General features: G+C 31.9%; 1 protein-coding gene across 1 annotated transcript in view; it reads right to left on the reverse strand.

Moving 5' to 3' along the window:
• Positions 1-14,404, reverse strand: part of LOC149481773 (ceramide transfer protein-like) — a 41,109-nt gene extending 26,705 nt beyond the window's left edge. Inside the window, exons 1-6 of the mRNA XM_089704807.1 lie at positions 14,052-14,404; positions 13,471-13,587; positions 11,982-12,081; positions 11,351-11,518; positions 10,315-10,465; positions 9,371-9,431 (exon numbers count right to left, since the gene is read on the reverse strand). Of these exons, the coding sequence (XP_089560933.1) occupies positions 9,371-9,431; positions 10,315-10,465; positions 11,351-11,518; positions 11,982-12,081; positions 13,471-13,587; positions 14,052-14,270 (816 nt within the window). The 5' untranslated portion in view covers positions 14,271-14,404. The remainder of the gene's footprint in view (positions 1-9,370; positions 9,432-10,314; positions 10,466-11,350; positions 11,519-11,981; positions 12,082-13,470; positions 13,588-14,051) is intronic.
• Positions 14,405-18,266: the final 3,862 nt, after the last annotated feature.

Genomic DNA, 18,266 nt, shown 5'->3' on the forward strand with positions numbered 1-18,266 from the left:
TGGAGTTTTGGAATAAAATCTTGATATGCAATCTATTTTTAGGTATCAAGCACAGACATAGATAGACTACGCAAGTACCGCGATCTGTATGAAAACCAAGCGTGTCATATTTTTTGTACTGACCTTGAAGCGTTATGACGTCACGAGCGCTTTTTAGTGATGGTAATTTCATTTTACGCTAAATCGATTAGGACGCCACTCGCGCGGCGATTCTAGTATCGTCCTATCCCATCGAAGTAAATCGAAAGAAATCAGATCAAACTAGATCTATTTATAAGAGGTAGTCAAATAAATGAATCGTAATCGATTACTAAATCGATTCAAGACAGAAAAATGATAATTACCATAGACAGAGGAATGATAAAATAAAGTTATAAACCTTTTAATATTCTAACAAGTAAACTAATGTGTTTTAGCTTTTTCTTACATATGCCCATTGAGTTACCATGTACTACGTATTAGAGAGGCCATCGAAAGAAAGTAATGAAACTGTCAATCAATCAATCTTTATGTCCCGTTGCATCGATCCATTTTTCTTTTATGTTCGGGTTACTTGGAAAACTGAAAAAACAAACATAGTCTAAACAATAAGGAGTTTTCTTAAAAAACTCCCAAGATGACACTTTAACTAATGGCGTCCATGTCATAATATTTATTTTTAGTACCTTTGTATTAAAATACTTAAAAGTTCTAGGTCAAGTCGTATTAAATGACAAAAAAAATCTATGCCTTTTTTTCTGAAAAATTGCTCCTTCAAATTATCATTTTTCTGTTCGATTATAAAATCGATTAGAATCGAGAACTGTTGCATCAAATGAACATCACTAACCACAAAATTGGACAGAAAAATGAGAACAGAAAAATGAGAAGACGCTATTCATTGCTTGTTATCATACAACGCGATCTTTACCGTGCCAAGTAAAAGCCGCAATGTATTCCGAATCATTTCGTATGATTTGGTATCCGTGTTTGTCACGATCGTTTTCCACAGATATTCTTTATTTGATTTTAAAATAAATAGTGCATATTCTGATTAGAAAATTACTTACCGGTGGAAGGAAACATCTCTGCTAACTCGGCCACTCACAGCTGTGGAGTTTCTACAGTTTATAACGGCGCAATTCGCCATTTTACTTTATTCAGCTTCACGTCTTTCCTTGGCGAACTGCGAGCGCGGACTGAGTGTAGGCCAGCGTCAACTAAGTTTCACAAACTTAGTTTGGACACGGGAAGTACATACACTCGCTTAGTCTATCTTGATACATGTCTGTGGTATCAAGTCATGTGAAACATTGAAAATACATTATTACTAGCACCTAATTTTTCTTTTAAAATAGTAAATTGAAAGTAGGTCAAATGTCTGTACTATAATTATTTTGAAACGCATTACCGGTTGCGCGATGGAATCAATATTTACAAAAAAAAACCTTCAATTAGGACTACAGCAATAAAAATTACATTGAAAACCTAGCATTATGCATCATCACCTATCACAAAACATAGATAAGGAGAATAATATAGTAATTTATACGTTATTTGATATATATCTTCCTATCACTACTAGGTACCTATAATTACTACTATTACCTACCTACAACACACACATAAAGGTCTTAGTATCCAAAAACCACTCAAATTAAAACTAATGCTGAAACTATACAGGACTAACCCTGTATAGTTACAATAAATACGTTCCAATAACACCAAAACTGTATCAATTGGCATAAACGACACGACACATGTCAAATTATGCAATTTAAAACTAACAACTGTACAAAAACAAAAGAATACTTTTTCATAAAAAATCGTGACTATTCGCATGAAAATATTAAAAAATTCAACAAATATCTAAGCTGTATAAAATGGAGTGATGTTTTTACTGAACCTAACGCCAATAAAGCGTTCAATAACTTCCATCAATGGTTCTGTCTTTTATACGACCTTTGCTTCCCTGTAAGTAAAAAAATTATAAAATGCGGTTCAACAAAAGTAAAATGGGCAACTAAAGGTATCAAAACAGCTTGTACTACAAAAAGACAACTTAGATTTCAATATTATAAAAACAAAGCTCAGGAAATTAAAATGAAGTATAGGAAATACTGCAAGATTTTAAAAAACTGTATAGACTATTCTAAAAAAACATTGAATGAGAAATATATAAAACTTTCAAGTAATAAAATAAAAGCTACCTGGGATGTAATAAAAAATAATAGTTATAATAATATACTGAAAACATGCATTGACAAACTTAATATAGACAATATTGACGTGAATGAACCTATGATTATTGCTAATAAATTTAATGACTATTTTATAAATATTACTAAAAATAAAATCAACTCAAGTACTGGACCTATGACTAAAAATTATAAAAATAATATTAACCCAGTCAGTAAAAGTATCTTTATTGCTCCTACTTCCATAACAGAAATCTTAAATATTATTCAGTCACTCAAAAAGACAAGAGCTGTTGGCTATGACTCTATCTGTACTACTATACTCAAAGAATGTAAACAGTACATAGCACATGTTCTGGAAAATATTTTAAATAAATGTTTCGACCAAGGTATTTTTCCAGAAATGTTGAAGCTATCAGTGATAATACCCTTACACAAAAAAGGAAATCGGAGCGAGATTAACAATTATCGTCCCATTACTTTAATTTCTATATTTGCAAAAATCTTTGAAAAGGCTATATACAAAAGATTATCAACGTTCTTTCTAAAAAATAATGTTATAAGTTCACAACAAAGTGGTTTCCAAAAAAACAAATCCACAGAGATGTCTATATTTTCCGTGTTAAAAAATATAACTGAAAGCATTGATAAAAAGATGCCTGTAATATCAATATTTTTTGATTTGACAAAGGCATTTGATGTGGTTAATCATGACATATTATTGAATAAGTGCGAACAATATGGAATCAGAGGCATTGCTTATGACTTAATCAAGAGTTACTTATCCGGAAGAAAACAGTGTGTAGAAATCTCAAATTTAAATCATAAATATGAAATGACGCCGTATAAATCATCTTATGAGTATAACACGTGTGGTGTACCACAAGGAAGCATGTTGGGACCTTTGCTATTTTTAATTTATATAAATGATTTACCAAACGTGACGAATTATAATTGTGCATTATTCGCTGATGACATATGTTTGACTATTCCTGACAATCAAAAAGATTCTGACTATAACATGACTTTGAATAATACATTAAATTCTATTATGACATGGCTTGAGAGTAATGATTTGACACCCAATATGACGAAAACAAAATTTATTCAATTTACTAATTATCAGACAAATAAAATTAGCATAAATCTAGAATACAATGGCAAACAAATAGAGCAAGTAGATAGTACAAAGTTTCTCGGGGTACGAATTGACGAGCATATAAACTGGAAATTACAATGTGAATTTATCTGTTCTAAAATTAACCAGTTCGTATTTGCCCTAAGAAAACTAAGAAAAACAATTTCGTATGAAGCTGCCCTGACAGCATATCATGCTTACGTTGCTTCTGTGCTAAGGTATGGTATACTGTTTTGGGGAAACTCAACGAATGTAAAGAGTGTCTTTATTGGACAAAAGAAATGTGTTAGGGCTCTCTGTAATGCGTCCCCAATGGACTCTTGCCGACCACTCTTCAAAAAATGCAAACTATTAACATTAACTGGTTTGTACATCCTGGAATCTTGTATGTTTGCTAAGAAACATAAGGATTTGTTTAGATCTGCAAAAGAGGGATATCAACTTGGCAATAGAGACCCTACAAGGCTGCTGATGCCTAAATGCCGTACGGCCTTACACCAAAAAAATGCATCTGTTATGTGTATAAATATATTCAATGAAATTCCCAAATCTTTGAGGGAATTGCCATTTAATATTTTTAAAAAGCGTTTAAAAGCCTGGCTAATTGAAAAATGTTTTTATGACTTAAAAGAATTTTTTCAAAAATCAAAATATGACATAATATTATAATTTTGTAATTGCTTATTTATATAAATTAAATTGTATTTGTAGTAATTGACATTTAATAGTAAAAAGCGTAATAATTGACATAAATATTATATAATAATTATTGTAAGTGAAAAAGGGTACATAATAGTTGACATATGTATAATTATTATAAAAATGATATTTATGTAGTAAGACATTGACATTCTCTTGTTAATTTTTGCATGCCAATCAATTGGCGATTTGTGCTGAACAATGAATTATGCAACATCTGTAAATCTACCCCATTTCTTGCAAAATAAATCATTTCATTTCATTTCATTTCATTTCATTTCATAAAATGTGATATTAATTACCAGGATAAACGTGCAACTAACGCAGCTTCAACACAAATAAAGGATCAACGAAGCTGCAGTATCAAATAATATTGCCTCGATTATAGCGATTGCCTATACATATATATATATATATATATATATATATATATATATATATATATATACTTTACATCATACATATAATTTTCAATACGCTATGAAAAGCGCAATCACTCACAATGAGTTCACATAAAGTTACTATTATAAAGCTTTATGTTTGTTTGTTTGGATGCTTGGTTGAACGCGCTAATGTCAGGAACTACGAGTCCGATTTGAAAAATTATTACAGATGTTAGATAGTCGGATAGCCCATTTATCGAGGAAGGCTATAGGCTATAATATATCATCACGCAAAGACCAATAGGACCAAAGCAATGCGGGCAAAACCGCGATGCACAGGTAGTAAAGTTATAAAACTATAGATATCCAGTCATGTGCGACCGGGACACAGGTGTGCCAGTATGTAGGTCACGAGAAACCAGCTAGTCGGATGTCTCGAGTTGTGAGTCGAGCTCGACTGCGAATTAACTCCCCTGTTGAAATGTACTTCTGTACGAACAAAATAGATAATGTTCTACTGGGTTCAGTGAACTTGCATAATGCATATTTGCATAGCGATCAGTCTTGTCTAGAAGTTTATGACAGTCTGAGGATTAAATAACATTGTTTGTGAACTGTTGCTTACTTTGCAAACTACGGCAAAGAACTATTTATAATTTATATATTCTCATATTTTGCAAGTCTTTAAATAACTTTTTTAACTGTGCCAATGATAGTAAAAATATCACGGAAGTCTGTATTGCCGAATTATATGATGCTTTCAAAGATAACATCGCAGCAACAGCTGGTGTGAATTCCAATAAAATGTGTCAATCTTATTATAACTTATGAATAATAAGGATTAAACTTCAATTGGATATAAAATCATTTCTATGCTGAGTAATATATACATGTGAATCATAACGTTGACACTAACAAACATGTATTGCGTGATACATGCACTAAAATGCATTTAACGACGTGCAAGGTAAACGACCTTCGCGCCCTAAATTTACAATGTTCTAGGAAAGATATCGACCGCTTACGAGATCTCTTCTAAATCCATTAGATTAGCGATAACTGCACTACCGTTATCAGCAATTGATAATGTGACGTAATCCATTCAGTGATCAGTCACACTTGTTTACGAAGTGCTCATAAAATTTCTTATAATTTCGGCTACGTTTTCTTGGCTCATCGGTAAATGAATCAGTGCGATAAAACACAATGGTTTCTGATCAGTTCTATATTTACGAATGAACTTCCGTTCGAGTCAAGGTCGGTATTAGATTTATAGCCCGATATATAAACAACCCGTTACACAACCAGACCAGTCTGTTTTGAAGATCAAAAGATCATCGGAAACAAAATGTCACTTTGAAAAAGTTCCATAATTATAATATGAATATCATTAACAAAGATGGCAACAAAATTAAATTTTTCGGGTCTACCTGGTAATAAACACTAAGCAATCAAAAATAGATGTACTTTTTAGTTTTAACATCGAAGTATGAGATACTTAAGTTTTAAAATCAGAATAATATTATCCCTAGGACTGAAACTAAATGATAGGAGAGATATACTACTTAATAATTTACATCCGGATATATCCTTGAAATACTGGCTAAAACAAGAACAATTAAAAGAAAATTAAAAACGCATCATTTATTATGATAAATAGCAGTCACCCATTAACTATATCGATTTCTTATATAAATACATATAAAGTTATATTTACAATCCCTTCAATACTAGTAAAAGCCAATAAATGCATCTCCCATATCAAAACAAGACCCCACGAGTCCCACGACATTCCTGTAACAGTTTACAAACCAGATTCACGTAACCGGCCGTGTTCGAACCCGTTACACATCCAGAGCGGGAATAGTTACCGATTCATAAATAAATGACTATGCTTCCCGTTTAAATGGGATTATCCCACTATACTAAAGAATCCTTACCAAAGAACATTGAAATGTGCTCTTAGTCATATTCGAAATTATTACCTCAAGTATTTAAACAGCTGTGAAACAATTACGAATAAGGCTTTCAAATAACTGATAATTACAATGACGTACATTATCACTTTCTTGTATTTTACTTTATCTGTATTTAAGAATACATTCTTATATAGCAATTGGGGTTACACATATTATTATGTACATTCGATATAAGTCGAAAATAGCGCTTGATGTTAGATAAAACGACATACATTACTATACCATACATTATCATAGATTAGGGAGAATCGTTTCCACGAAACTGCATAATGTAACGCGAATGCATTAATCTGAAATCAGGTCAAACTTGTAGCGATGTGCATATGAAAGCTATTTCCTTTTCGATCTCCACTGCAGTTGGAATATTAACATGTTCGCTGCATCTAAGATTTAATACGATAATAATCGCGTAAAATTTTCGACATTTCGTTAGTTATTATTACATTTCTCATATGTTTTTGTAATTTCACAAATCAACCTAAATTATTCGTGGAGCTCACAATTAATGAATAAATGTAACGAATTAATTAACAATTAAATTCGCATTAGAGTGTCCGTACACTGTTTCAATTAGAAAAAACATCGATAGAAACGTAGTTAAATAATAGTGTCACTTAAATATTTCTTTACTTAAATAAAATGATATTTTTTCCGTCTTCACAACTTAAAGGCTAGATGAGATGAAACTATACTAATAGGAAAAATATTTGAAATAGAAATATAGTGCATAATTTGCGCAAATATTTCATAAATTATTATAATTATAATATTTATCTCAATTTCAATTTTCAAATTCATTTTCAAAACAACCATCACATAAGCGCAGTGCAATGCACTGAAAAAAAAGTGTCAACGCACCTGACGTGTGTTTTTCTTGAAAAGTTTGAATTTCATGTTGCACCTATATACACCTAATCGTAAGTACTATCATCACCTTATAATTTCCACAAGGACACAGAAAGCACCGTATACGAGCACACAAGATAAATGAATGTAACGTAAACAAAACTAAAATTATAAAACAACACGTGGAATGAACGCAAGCGACCGCCTAGCGCGGGCGGTTCGTAAACTCTGAAATTTCTTCACGTATTATTATTACGTAGCGGGCGTATGTTAACCGTGCGGTAAGTTTTCATTGGCATTCTTCAAAGGTTTGCGCGAAATGGTGAATAGTTGCATTATTGTGTATCGATTGTTACATAACCGATTTTATGTATAGCGCAGACCCCATGGTCACCCCCGGTAGGGTACACTAAATATTTTTAGGTTCAAAATTAAGTAAGAACATAAAAATATAAATTTTATAATAGGATATTTAATGATAAATTAAATATAAAAAAGTAGAAATGCAATAATTAAATGAACAATGTGTGTCAATAATTACGTGGTGCGTTCAGAAATTCCATAAACTTTCAATAATTATTTTTTGTCAATACAGACTTGACTCAAACTATTAACCAAAATTGAACCTTATTACTTTAGCCGAACGGTTACAAAACAACAACAGACGAAAATTTAAATCTCTCTACAGCACAATAGCCTTACAGTGGCCTACTGCCTTCAAGAGTAACAAAGAGTTGTCGACGCCTCCATTAGACAAAAGAAAAAACCTAATATGTAGTTTGGAGTATGCAAGAGAAATACCCACTTCGAAGTGCCTTGTATGTCGAAAACAACGTATACGTAATTTAAATGATTTAATATTTATCAAATTCAAAAAGATTTATTAATAACCAATTATAATAAGCAAATGTAAATATGCATATTGCATATTTTTACACTCCTGTTGTTTAAATACTGTTTTAAGTTATATATGTATACCATATGCCAAGCATATAACATGATAAGGACATTTATTTAACTAGGAAAATCATGTAACATTATTTCTGTCTGATTGTATGACCTATATTTACCAAAGTATCTTACCCTACTATGAAAAGTAAAATTGAATAAAAAAGAATTAATGCATGTAAAATCCTTTACACTAATATGTATATTTCTGAACATCTGCGCCACGCGACTACATTTTCTCAGACTCAGTACTGAATAATTTAGCAACGAAACTTTTCCATAATGGGAACAGTTGAAGTAGCATTAACTATGTTAACTTTCTAGAACATATGAAATTCTTAGTACTCTCCTCACTAGGTTAACAGAGATAGCATTAAGGTACTTTTCCACTAATAATGTGCGGGGATGTTTAGCGAGGAATGTGTTGGTAAATAACCAATAGTATCACTTCAAATTTCAAAAATTTTTTACAAACACATTCCTCGCTACACATCATCGCACATTATTGGTGGGAAAGGACCCTTAAGCCGCGGCCTCACATTGGATTCAACTTTGCGTCCAATATTGGCTATAATTTGAAATGATCAAACTACTGCACTATACATTGGCTTCAATGTCAACTTTGTAACTGTATCGAAAACCGACACTGAGCGCGTTAGTATTGGGCATTGGACAGTGATTGGACGCAATGTCTACATTGATACATACATTGGTGCATTGGGCGCAAAACGTTACGTTGGTGCAAATATCTCCAATGTGTGGCCGCGGCATTATAGACTCGCATATCCTGCCAAGTACTAAGTTATCTATCTACCATCTACATTATAACGGGAAATATAAGATTGTATGGACACCAAGTTATACCCTAATCATTCATTTGCTTCTCGAATCCTTAATACTGATCTCCCATTTTTCATATAGATAAAGAAACAAATCATTTCACTTTCCTACAATAGCATAAACTTTCTTAATTTATAATCCGCATAATTTTAAGAATATAAAAAATATTAAAAAAGAGTGTGTGTACTGAGCACACGTATCTGAAGTGAAACTTTTTTGGCAAGATTCAAAGATACCAAAATCGTAGCCTAACTCCATGACGTGACGGTATTGCCATGACGCAATCTTGAAATTTTAGTCTCAACACGCCTAAAGAAGTTTTACTTCAAAAAAGGGTTTAAAAATATCTATTGTACATACCTCGTGATCCGGACCCGGTTTCGAAGCTAATCGAACTTCTGTCAACTGATTCTTCAATGCCCTGGTGAAAAAAAATGCAATAAATAGGTATAATTGTTTCAAAAGTGATGCTTTCACTTGAAAAGTATTTGTAAATAATATTTTTTATTAATGCCAGGTAATAAGACCCATTTTAAATCCCGTTGTTTAAAGCGTTAATTTTGTATACTTAGATGAAATTTTATTAATGAATAAATCGTCAAATCATAATCAAAATTCTCAATTCCGTCCTGAAATTGCGGCAATATAAGTTATCTAAGCAATTATAAAACTCAATCGCAATGTACGTTAGATTTTTCATGAAAATTATTATGAGTCATTACGATGTTTCTTCTTCTTTAACAGTTCTTTCTGGACTGGTCCACTTTTTATCCTTAAATATCCCGGTCGGAACAGGTACAAGCAGCTGGTGATTAAAATCTAGGTTAGTTTGATTACATAGACCTTTTTAGCAACGTGCATTCCTTTACGTTAAGCGACGCAACTGATTTGTCCTTCCTTACACATGCAATGAGCAAAATAAGGTCAAAGGATCGGTTATAATATTATGACGAGTACGAAATACTTATAAACATTAAGCAAGAAAAAACAAATTTTCACCTCACGCACCCACAAAAAACAAACTTTCACATAAAATATATCAGATTTACATACAAACAAAAATTATATGGGTCACAATATCAAAAATGTAAATTGACTGCACCCACCTAGCGAACCTGGCAAAGTGGGCTCTGTGATTGAACATAATATACGATCATCACACGTCATTACTTCCTATGTATACGAATATAAACCATCCGAATATAAACGCACACGCTTACGCACTCGCACACGCACACGCACACACACACACACGCACACACGCACACACACACACGCACACGCACACACACGCACACACTCACATGTACAGCTCCTCCGCCTTGCGCGCCTGCCGGTCGCGGCGCCGCAGCAGCTCGACGCAGTGCTGCACGGTCGCTACGGTCGCGCCGCACGTGGCGCGGAAAGACGCGCTCGTTGCACGCACGTCGCTAAGACGCTTCTTGTGATCCGCGCCTTTTTTATAGAAAAAACATTAAAGATGATTAGAAAGCAATTTTTACACCATTTTTCAAAAGAAAAAAATATAAGTATAAATAAATATTTCGGGACAATTTTCACACACGGCACGATCTAATCCCATACTAAGCTTTCGCTTGTGTTATGGAAACCAGATGGCTGATAAACATACATATATAATTTTAAATAAATACTTATATAGGTAATCAACACCCAGACACAGAGCAAACATCTATGTTCATCACACAAATATTTGTGGGGATCAAACCCACGACTTCTGGCTTGGAAGGCAGGGCCACTACCGACCAAGCCAATCGGCCAGTCAAAATACATAAAATATATAAAAAAAAACAACAAATAAATCATAATATAACGTGTGAGTTTTGAGAACGGTATACATTTACAATTCGAACGCAAGCAAAAATCCGCGGGCAAAATCTGGTATAGATTGTCTAATCTAAAAATGAACGCCCCTCCACTGTGTTTACGCTCACATTCAAAGTACGTGTATAGACGCAATACACACAAATTGCTGTCTGCCTCATTGGTCGTTCAGTCCTCCAGTCCCGTCCATGCCCGAACGACAGGACCAGTTGGCCAACTAGTGCATAAATGACGCGATGCACGACAGAACGGACGTGTCATTCCGTACATAGCGCGCTCTCCCCGCCATACAATGCTAGGCACCTGAACTGATCGCCCGATTAGTTGACAAATCAGTGCGCGAGTGTCAAAGTTTGCAGTAGAATCGACGCGCGCACACATATAAAGTGGTTCAATAATTATTTGTCCTCACACATTGAAACAATTAAGTTTAGTGGAGGGGCGTTCATTTTTAGATTAGACAATCTCTATTTAAATATACTTTACAAAAATACTTACTGTCAGCCAATTTCACAGCATCAATAGCGTCAGATTCATCATTTATATGCGGGTAAGTATTGACGCACATGTCAAAGTACTGCTGTAATTGTATCGCCTGCTTTGATAGCAAATCATTGAAAGTCTCCAACTCGGCAATCTTTTCGGCCAGGCGACGGGATGTGCGCCCTGTTTCATAAAAAAACATAAATAATAAATGAATTTTATACAAATATTATGACTATTTATAAATAAGTCTTAACATTTATATATTTTTTTTTTTTTTGATAAGACGTGCCATTTGTGACTAATACTGTAAAGATAAACCTGATAACTTTTTTGTTGAAAACTTTAAAAATGTATCTAATGAATTAGATATAGCGTGTCTGAAATATGACAATAAGGGGAACGCAATCTCGAGACAAGATTGACGATACGAAGTAATATTATCTCAATGACAAGTTGAGATCTTGAGACTAACAGTCAAATCACTGAAATATACTCAGATTAGAGTATAATTTTTTCTTTAATTAATATTAAACATCCTACGCTTAAAATGCAATTTTAAATTATCTTTTTTTTTATAAATTCAGAAATACAGGCAATACATATTTTGAATTATGAAACATTAATTTTTCAAAAACATAATTACCATGTGATCCAGTTGACTGAAGAGATGTGATAGATCCATGTCTTCGGAGACCACCTCCATTGGAACTGCTGTCTGAGCTTGTACCATACCCTGACTCCACCTATAATTAAACAATCACTCATTATTATAACATTAGGATATATACCATTCAGATTCAAAGGAAATAAATGTTTGTCACAAGTACAGTAGAACCTCTTTAAGCCAAACCTCGATAAATTGAACTTCAAATACTTGAAAAGTACATCATAACTGAAATCATTATATATTACAGATTGTTTGTTTAATTTTTCTTTTATTACACTAAAATTAATTACACTAAAACAAAAAATAGCAGCAATAACAATAGACAAATAAATTATTAGTCAGTTAATCAATGCAACCCGCCAACCATTTTAGTACAATTATTTTCAACTCGAAAAATCGAGTGTCTGTGTCTTTCTTTCTTATTTATTTCACCTCTCCATTTCAAAATAAAGAATTACCTGTGTATGTGAAACTATAATCCATCCAGGAAATTCCTCCATTTCATACTCTATAAATCTAATTTTAGACGTCATCCTTGATGTTCGACTTACAGAGGTTCTACTGTACTACATAAAACATATATTTTAACAAACCAAAAACCTCATAAAAAAATTGGTGAACATATTAAAATTCAATTTAACAAAATTTCTTATCTAACTTTGATTTGAATAGAATAACCATTATTGTGTAATTAATTTATCTCTTCTAATCTCTTTCCTCAAATGCATAAATTCTTGTTACTTATAAGATATTACTAAACATGTAAAATACACATAATATCTTGATCATAATTAAAGATATAAGAAGTCATATACATAGAACAAGATCGTAAAAACATCAAAATTTCAATTCACATTTTCTTATCTTATTTTGCATACTTGTACCAATTTGAGTACAGTTTGAGTTACAACATATTAATCAAAGAATTAATTTATACAACAGAAGGGTTATTTTATTATAATATGTAGGTTGTGTCATGACAAATGCTCTTAAGTTTGTATAGAACACATTGTACCTTTGAACATATGTGTTGATGATGGATTAAATTACAAATATAATATATTTCCTAATCTAGTAATATGAGAAAAATATTGAGTTATTTATTAGGAATGCTGTTGGCCTTATCAGCTATAAACTTGTAATCTGATAATATTGAAACATAATCATAAAACTGTATGCATATCTTGTTACCTACAGTTATTGGAATTTTATGAGTGATATCTTTAGTAATAAACTTTTATTATACTTTATTTATTTTGTAGCTGGATGGTGAACATAAATAATAATTATGACAAATACATAAGAAATTATAATAGCTAAATAATTATCTTTACACATCAGTATATATCTTTGAAATAAACTAGATCTTTATCAATAAGGAAAACAGATTATGAATCACCTCTTGCAACATTGATTATTACAATGTTTTATTTAGTGATTTCCACTGTACTTTTTAAATACTTACTTTAAAAGACTCCAAAACATCAATCCACTGCTGTTTTTCCTCGGGATTAGAAGCCCTTAAATACCAAACACAGTCATTGACTGATACATCAAATCTGCAGTCATCAAATTCATGTGGCTGTAATAAAGTACACAAAAAAATCAGTCATTCTACACACAAGGTCTTGTAATCAAAATCATTATAAAAACAGAGAAAATTACATTAGGGGAAAACCACACAACAATGAATAAACATTTTCTAAATTGCCTCAAAATAATATAATAATAAGCATGTTTAGAAAATGCTCACATTTAGCACTATGTAGCATTAAATTTTTAAATAGTGTTGTCCATTATATATATTATTTAAATGTAAAATAATCATGAATATAAAATAATGTGATACAGCATCTTTTTAAAATAAGAGTCATTTTAAAATCAACAATTCATTTTATGGTTGGTCTAGCAATCATCGTTACGGTCATTCGTCCATTTCAATTAATATAAAAAATATTTATTAAAGTCGTCTACAAGGACAAATTAATTTTTTGTAATGTCCTATTGTGGAATTTGATCGACATTGTAAACAAGTAAGTAACTCACCTTGACTTTAGCTTTTTTCAAACAAAGTGCACCGCGGCATCCCAAATTACTCTCTAATTCGCTTTTATAATACGACAATGTTGAATCTTTTAACACGATAAATCTATCTTGCCAACCATGTATATAATTCGTCCATTTACTCAAATAACCACGAAGCTCGGGTGGGCTAATGTCCTCCAAGTCTGAATTGTCACTCACTGTTATATTTTCATCAGTCATGTTTAAATTTTAAAGGATTTGTAAATTATTTAAACAAAACAAAATAAAAGTAAATTACTTATTATTTATGTTTTCGTTATTCCAACAAAACTGTTTTCGTTTGGTGACAGATCATAGACGACATTGAGTTTCTAACCGAGAAACGACAACGATGACCATTAACGACAGGTGCTGTTGTCAGCAGTAAAAATCATGATTTAGGACAAGAAGCTTATATCTAATACACTGGAGATTTCGGTATGAACATTGACGTGTAACATGAAAATATTGCCCAGTTCATGTTTTTTATCACTTTCACACCTAACTTGGTATTGCCACTGTTAATACGAAGTTTTCCCAAGGCTACTATGTATGCTGTAATATTCTGTGCAAAAGGTTAGTTTTTGTATATGAGTTTGTTGATAAATTGCCAACAACGTCATTCAGAAGCATTGTTGGATGAGACAATTATTATTTATGCTAAATAAAATAAGTATCTGAACCAATTATTAAAAAGCGATACTCCCTGATTATGGGTAGTCACCATAATAAAATTGTAGCAACTCTCACTTTGTCAATATGGCATGTGTGTCAAAAAAATTGCGTCGCTTCGAATATTTAAGTTAATATTGTTGCTTATTTAATGAATATTTTCCGAATATAAAGAATGCATTGTATTGTGCAAAATTGCAGAAGTGTTTGGACACCAAATTCTGGTATAGAATTTCACAGGCAAGTGTATATTTACGTTATTTACAATATTCCTCAATACTCCTGCATTTACCTGTTTAGAATCATTTCAATGGCAAAAATTGTTTAATTTAGCATCATTTTAGTAAGCAGTCATGTTAAATTTGTTATTTCCCTAATACTTTATCATTTTTCAACAAGTTTTCAATAAACAAATTTAACAAGTAAGGTAACCATGATGACGAGTTTTTATGGATAGCGAAGAGAATATTTTGTAATAACAATATTATGATGAAAATTTACAACACCATTATAAAGATTGTTACTAGTAATGAAACAACACACGACATCGGTATTGCACTCACATGTAGTTATAAGATTGTTCGTTTTTACATTGAAATTTATACTTTTTTAACTTACCTCATATTTTTTTTGTTTTACGTATTTCAGCTTTCCAAAAAGTAAAATAAAAAGAAATATATGTGCCCATCAAGGTTACTGAGGATTACGACCCAGAAAAAAATACCTTTTGAAAAATAAACTTTGTAAAGTTAGCTGAAATTTGTGCAAGGCTGCTATAAACAGTTTTTCTTTGATGATTTTGGCTTGAAATTGACCCGTCGAAGCAACGCGTTTAAAAAGAAGATCTGAGTAGCTTACAATTTGGTAAACAGCATCTGATGCAAAACACAACTTTCCTCTATTTACAAAGGATGTTCATGCTATAATATATCGGTTCATATCCAAGCTTTGTAGCCAAAAGTTATTTAAAACTATCATTCTATACCAATTAAAATTGTATGTACCTATAAAGTATGACCATAATATTATAATATAAATACTGTTAAAAATATACCTATGTCGTTATTATTTATAGACCATGATTTTTAGTTTTTTCTATTTTGAAAAATCCTGAATTTACAAACCAGCGTGGTCACTCGACAGAAAGAGACAAAAAACATGACTGACGTCATTCTAGGTCATATTTTCTTGTTACAAGTTAATGGTCATAGTGCAATCTCCAGTGTATTAGATATAAGCTTCTTGATTTAGGAAATGAAAATTAAATAAATTATAAGGATTGTAGTCTGTAAATTGATAAGGCAACGTCCAAATTGAAATACTACTTCTTCATTTACCATATTTCACAAAAGTTGAATTGATTATACCCAAGTCCCAAAATTATAATTTGAAATCTCTTACTTTCAATAATTTATAGAAGCATGAAAAAATTTAAACGTTAATCATGTATGTTTACTGTAATCTGACCTTAGATCATTAAGTAATGGATAACACACGCAGGCGTTTCCCCTTTTGCCGAGGTATAAGATTATTCGAATCGAAAAATCTTATGCTTTCATAAAAACTAATTGCGTAATCGATTACGAACACTCTGCGTATTCGTAAAACATCGAAAGGACGTCTGCGAGTGCTCCGCTAAAAATGCCGTTTTGCACTGTCAAGTCTTGCAGAAGCAATTCAAACATGTCGAATATTAAAAAGATGGAATAACCTTTCATTTGTGTATATTTTTTTATTTTTTTAACGTACATTTCTAATTAAATGCAATTTCTAATAATCGTCGATGTATCGTTTAGCGATATGATCAAGACAAATAATCGAGTCATGTGTGTACTCGATCTTGATGCGGCCTCACGAGACTATCATGGAAAGAAAATATACAAATTTAATCTTTATGAACTAAGCGATAAAGTTGAATTTAGAACGCGATATTGAACCGCACTCCCCACGAGACTATAAAGTGATGTAGCGAGACTATCTTGAAGAGAAAATATACAAATTTAATCTTTATGAACTAAGCGATAAAGTTGAATTTAGAACGCGATATTGAACCGCACTCCCCACGAGACTATAAAGTGATGTAGCGAGACTATCTTGAAGAGAAATTCAAATTTAATCTTTATGAACTTAGTGATAGAGTTGAATTTAAAACTCGTCGCTTAAAAGGTCGTTAATTTTTACGACTTTCTTAGTGACGGACTGCTTTTAACTTGAACGTCGATAAAAAAATATTTTTCTAAGTATAATTTGAAATGAGATGAGAATTAATCTTTATTATATTAAAATTTTACACAACTGCATAAAAAGGAGTATAATGTTTATTTTGTAAGTCTTGTATATATTTATTAATATTTACGCTCGGTTACTTTTAACTGGCAGAACATTTTAATGGTATGGAACCCTTCGTGCGCGAGTCCGACTCGCATTTAGCCGTTTTTTTTTTGTAATGTTAATCTTGTAACCTTTCTATTATGTAATCTATACTAATATTATAAAGCTGAAGAGTTTGTTTGTTTGTTTGTTTGTTTGAACGCGCTATTCTCGGGAACTACTGGTCCGATTTGAAAAATTCTTTCGGTGTTAGATAGCCCATTTATCGAGGAAGGTATATATCATCACGCTACGACCAACAGGAGTGGAGCCACGGGGGTGAAACCGCGCGGAGCAGCTACTTTATTTATATGTATGTACGAATATTGCGTATATTTCAGATTTACAAAAAATCCTGCTTTAAGGCTAAGGTGGATTGAATGCTGTGGGAGAAAATCAGAATGGACACCTCGGTACAGAAATAATAAAAATTTCTGGACCGATATTTATTTTATTGAATATAATATGTGATGTGTTGAATAAATACATATTCAAATACAAATAAAATGGCGTTTTATTGTTTTTTCATATGCATATAATAATGATGAAAACGTTACAAATGACCTGTGTAGTATTTTTTATGAATATAATATTAATGTTATTTCTAATTTCAACAAAATTATTATTTTTGTAATATCGATATGGTTACATCCCTTTAGAGCGATTGTATTATTACGTATATGTATAGAGATTTTTCTGTGTAATCGATGTATGTGTGCAAAAACATGCTAGTCTGTCCATTTTGTAATAGTTTGAGTTTGTAAAGACACAAATTATTTTTGTGAATGTGTGATTGTGTTTCAAAGTGTGAGTTACCCTCCCCGCACCAAAACCGGCAGAAAGTTTAGTTAGAACATTTGCCAGCGTGCTCCATCCATTACTTAATGATCTAAGAATCTGACAGAGATTTAGGCAACGCTTGTAAATATGTGTTCCGAAAATAACAAAAAATAAAAAGTAGGTACACTGAAGTTTATGATTTATTTCATTTTTGAGACTGGCAAGGAATTTGTATAGTTAATACTGGCAATATCAACGCATTTTATAGACATTTCATTGGTTGATAAATGAACGATATGTAAAATCTTAGTTTTAATTGGTTACTATCAAATAACCGCCAAAAAGATAATAAATCGACCAATAGTAGACCTAGAA

This window comes from Colias philodice, chromosome 16, assembly GCF_061535455.1.
Source record: "Colias philodice isolate Cphi_HAF_F1 chromosome 16, ilColPhil1 Martin Lab GWU primary, whole genome shotgun sequence".
NCBI lineage: Eukaryota > Metazoa > Arthropoda > Insecta > Lepidoptera > Pieridae > Colias > Colias philodice.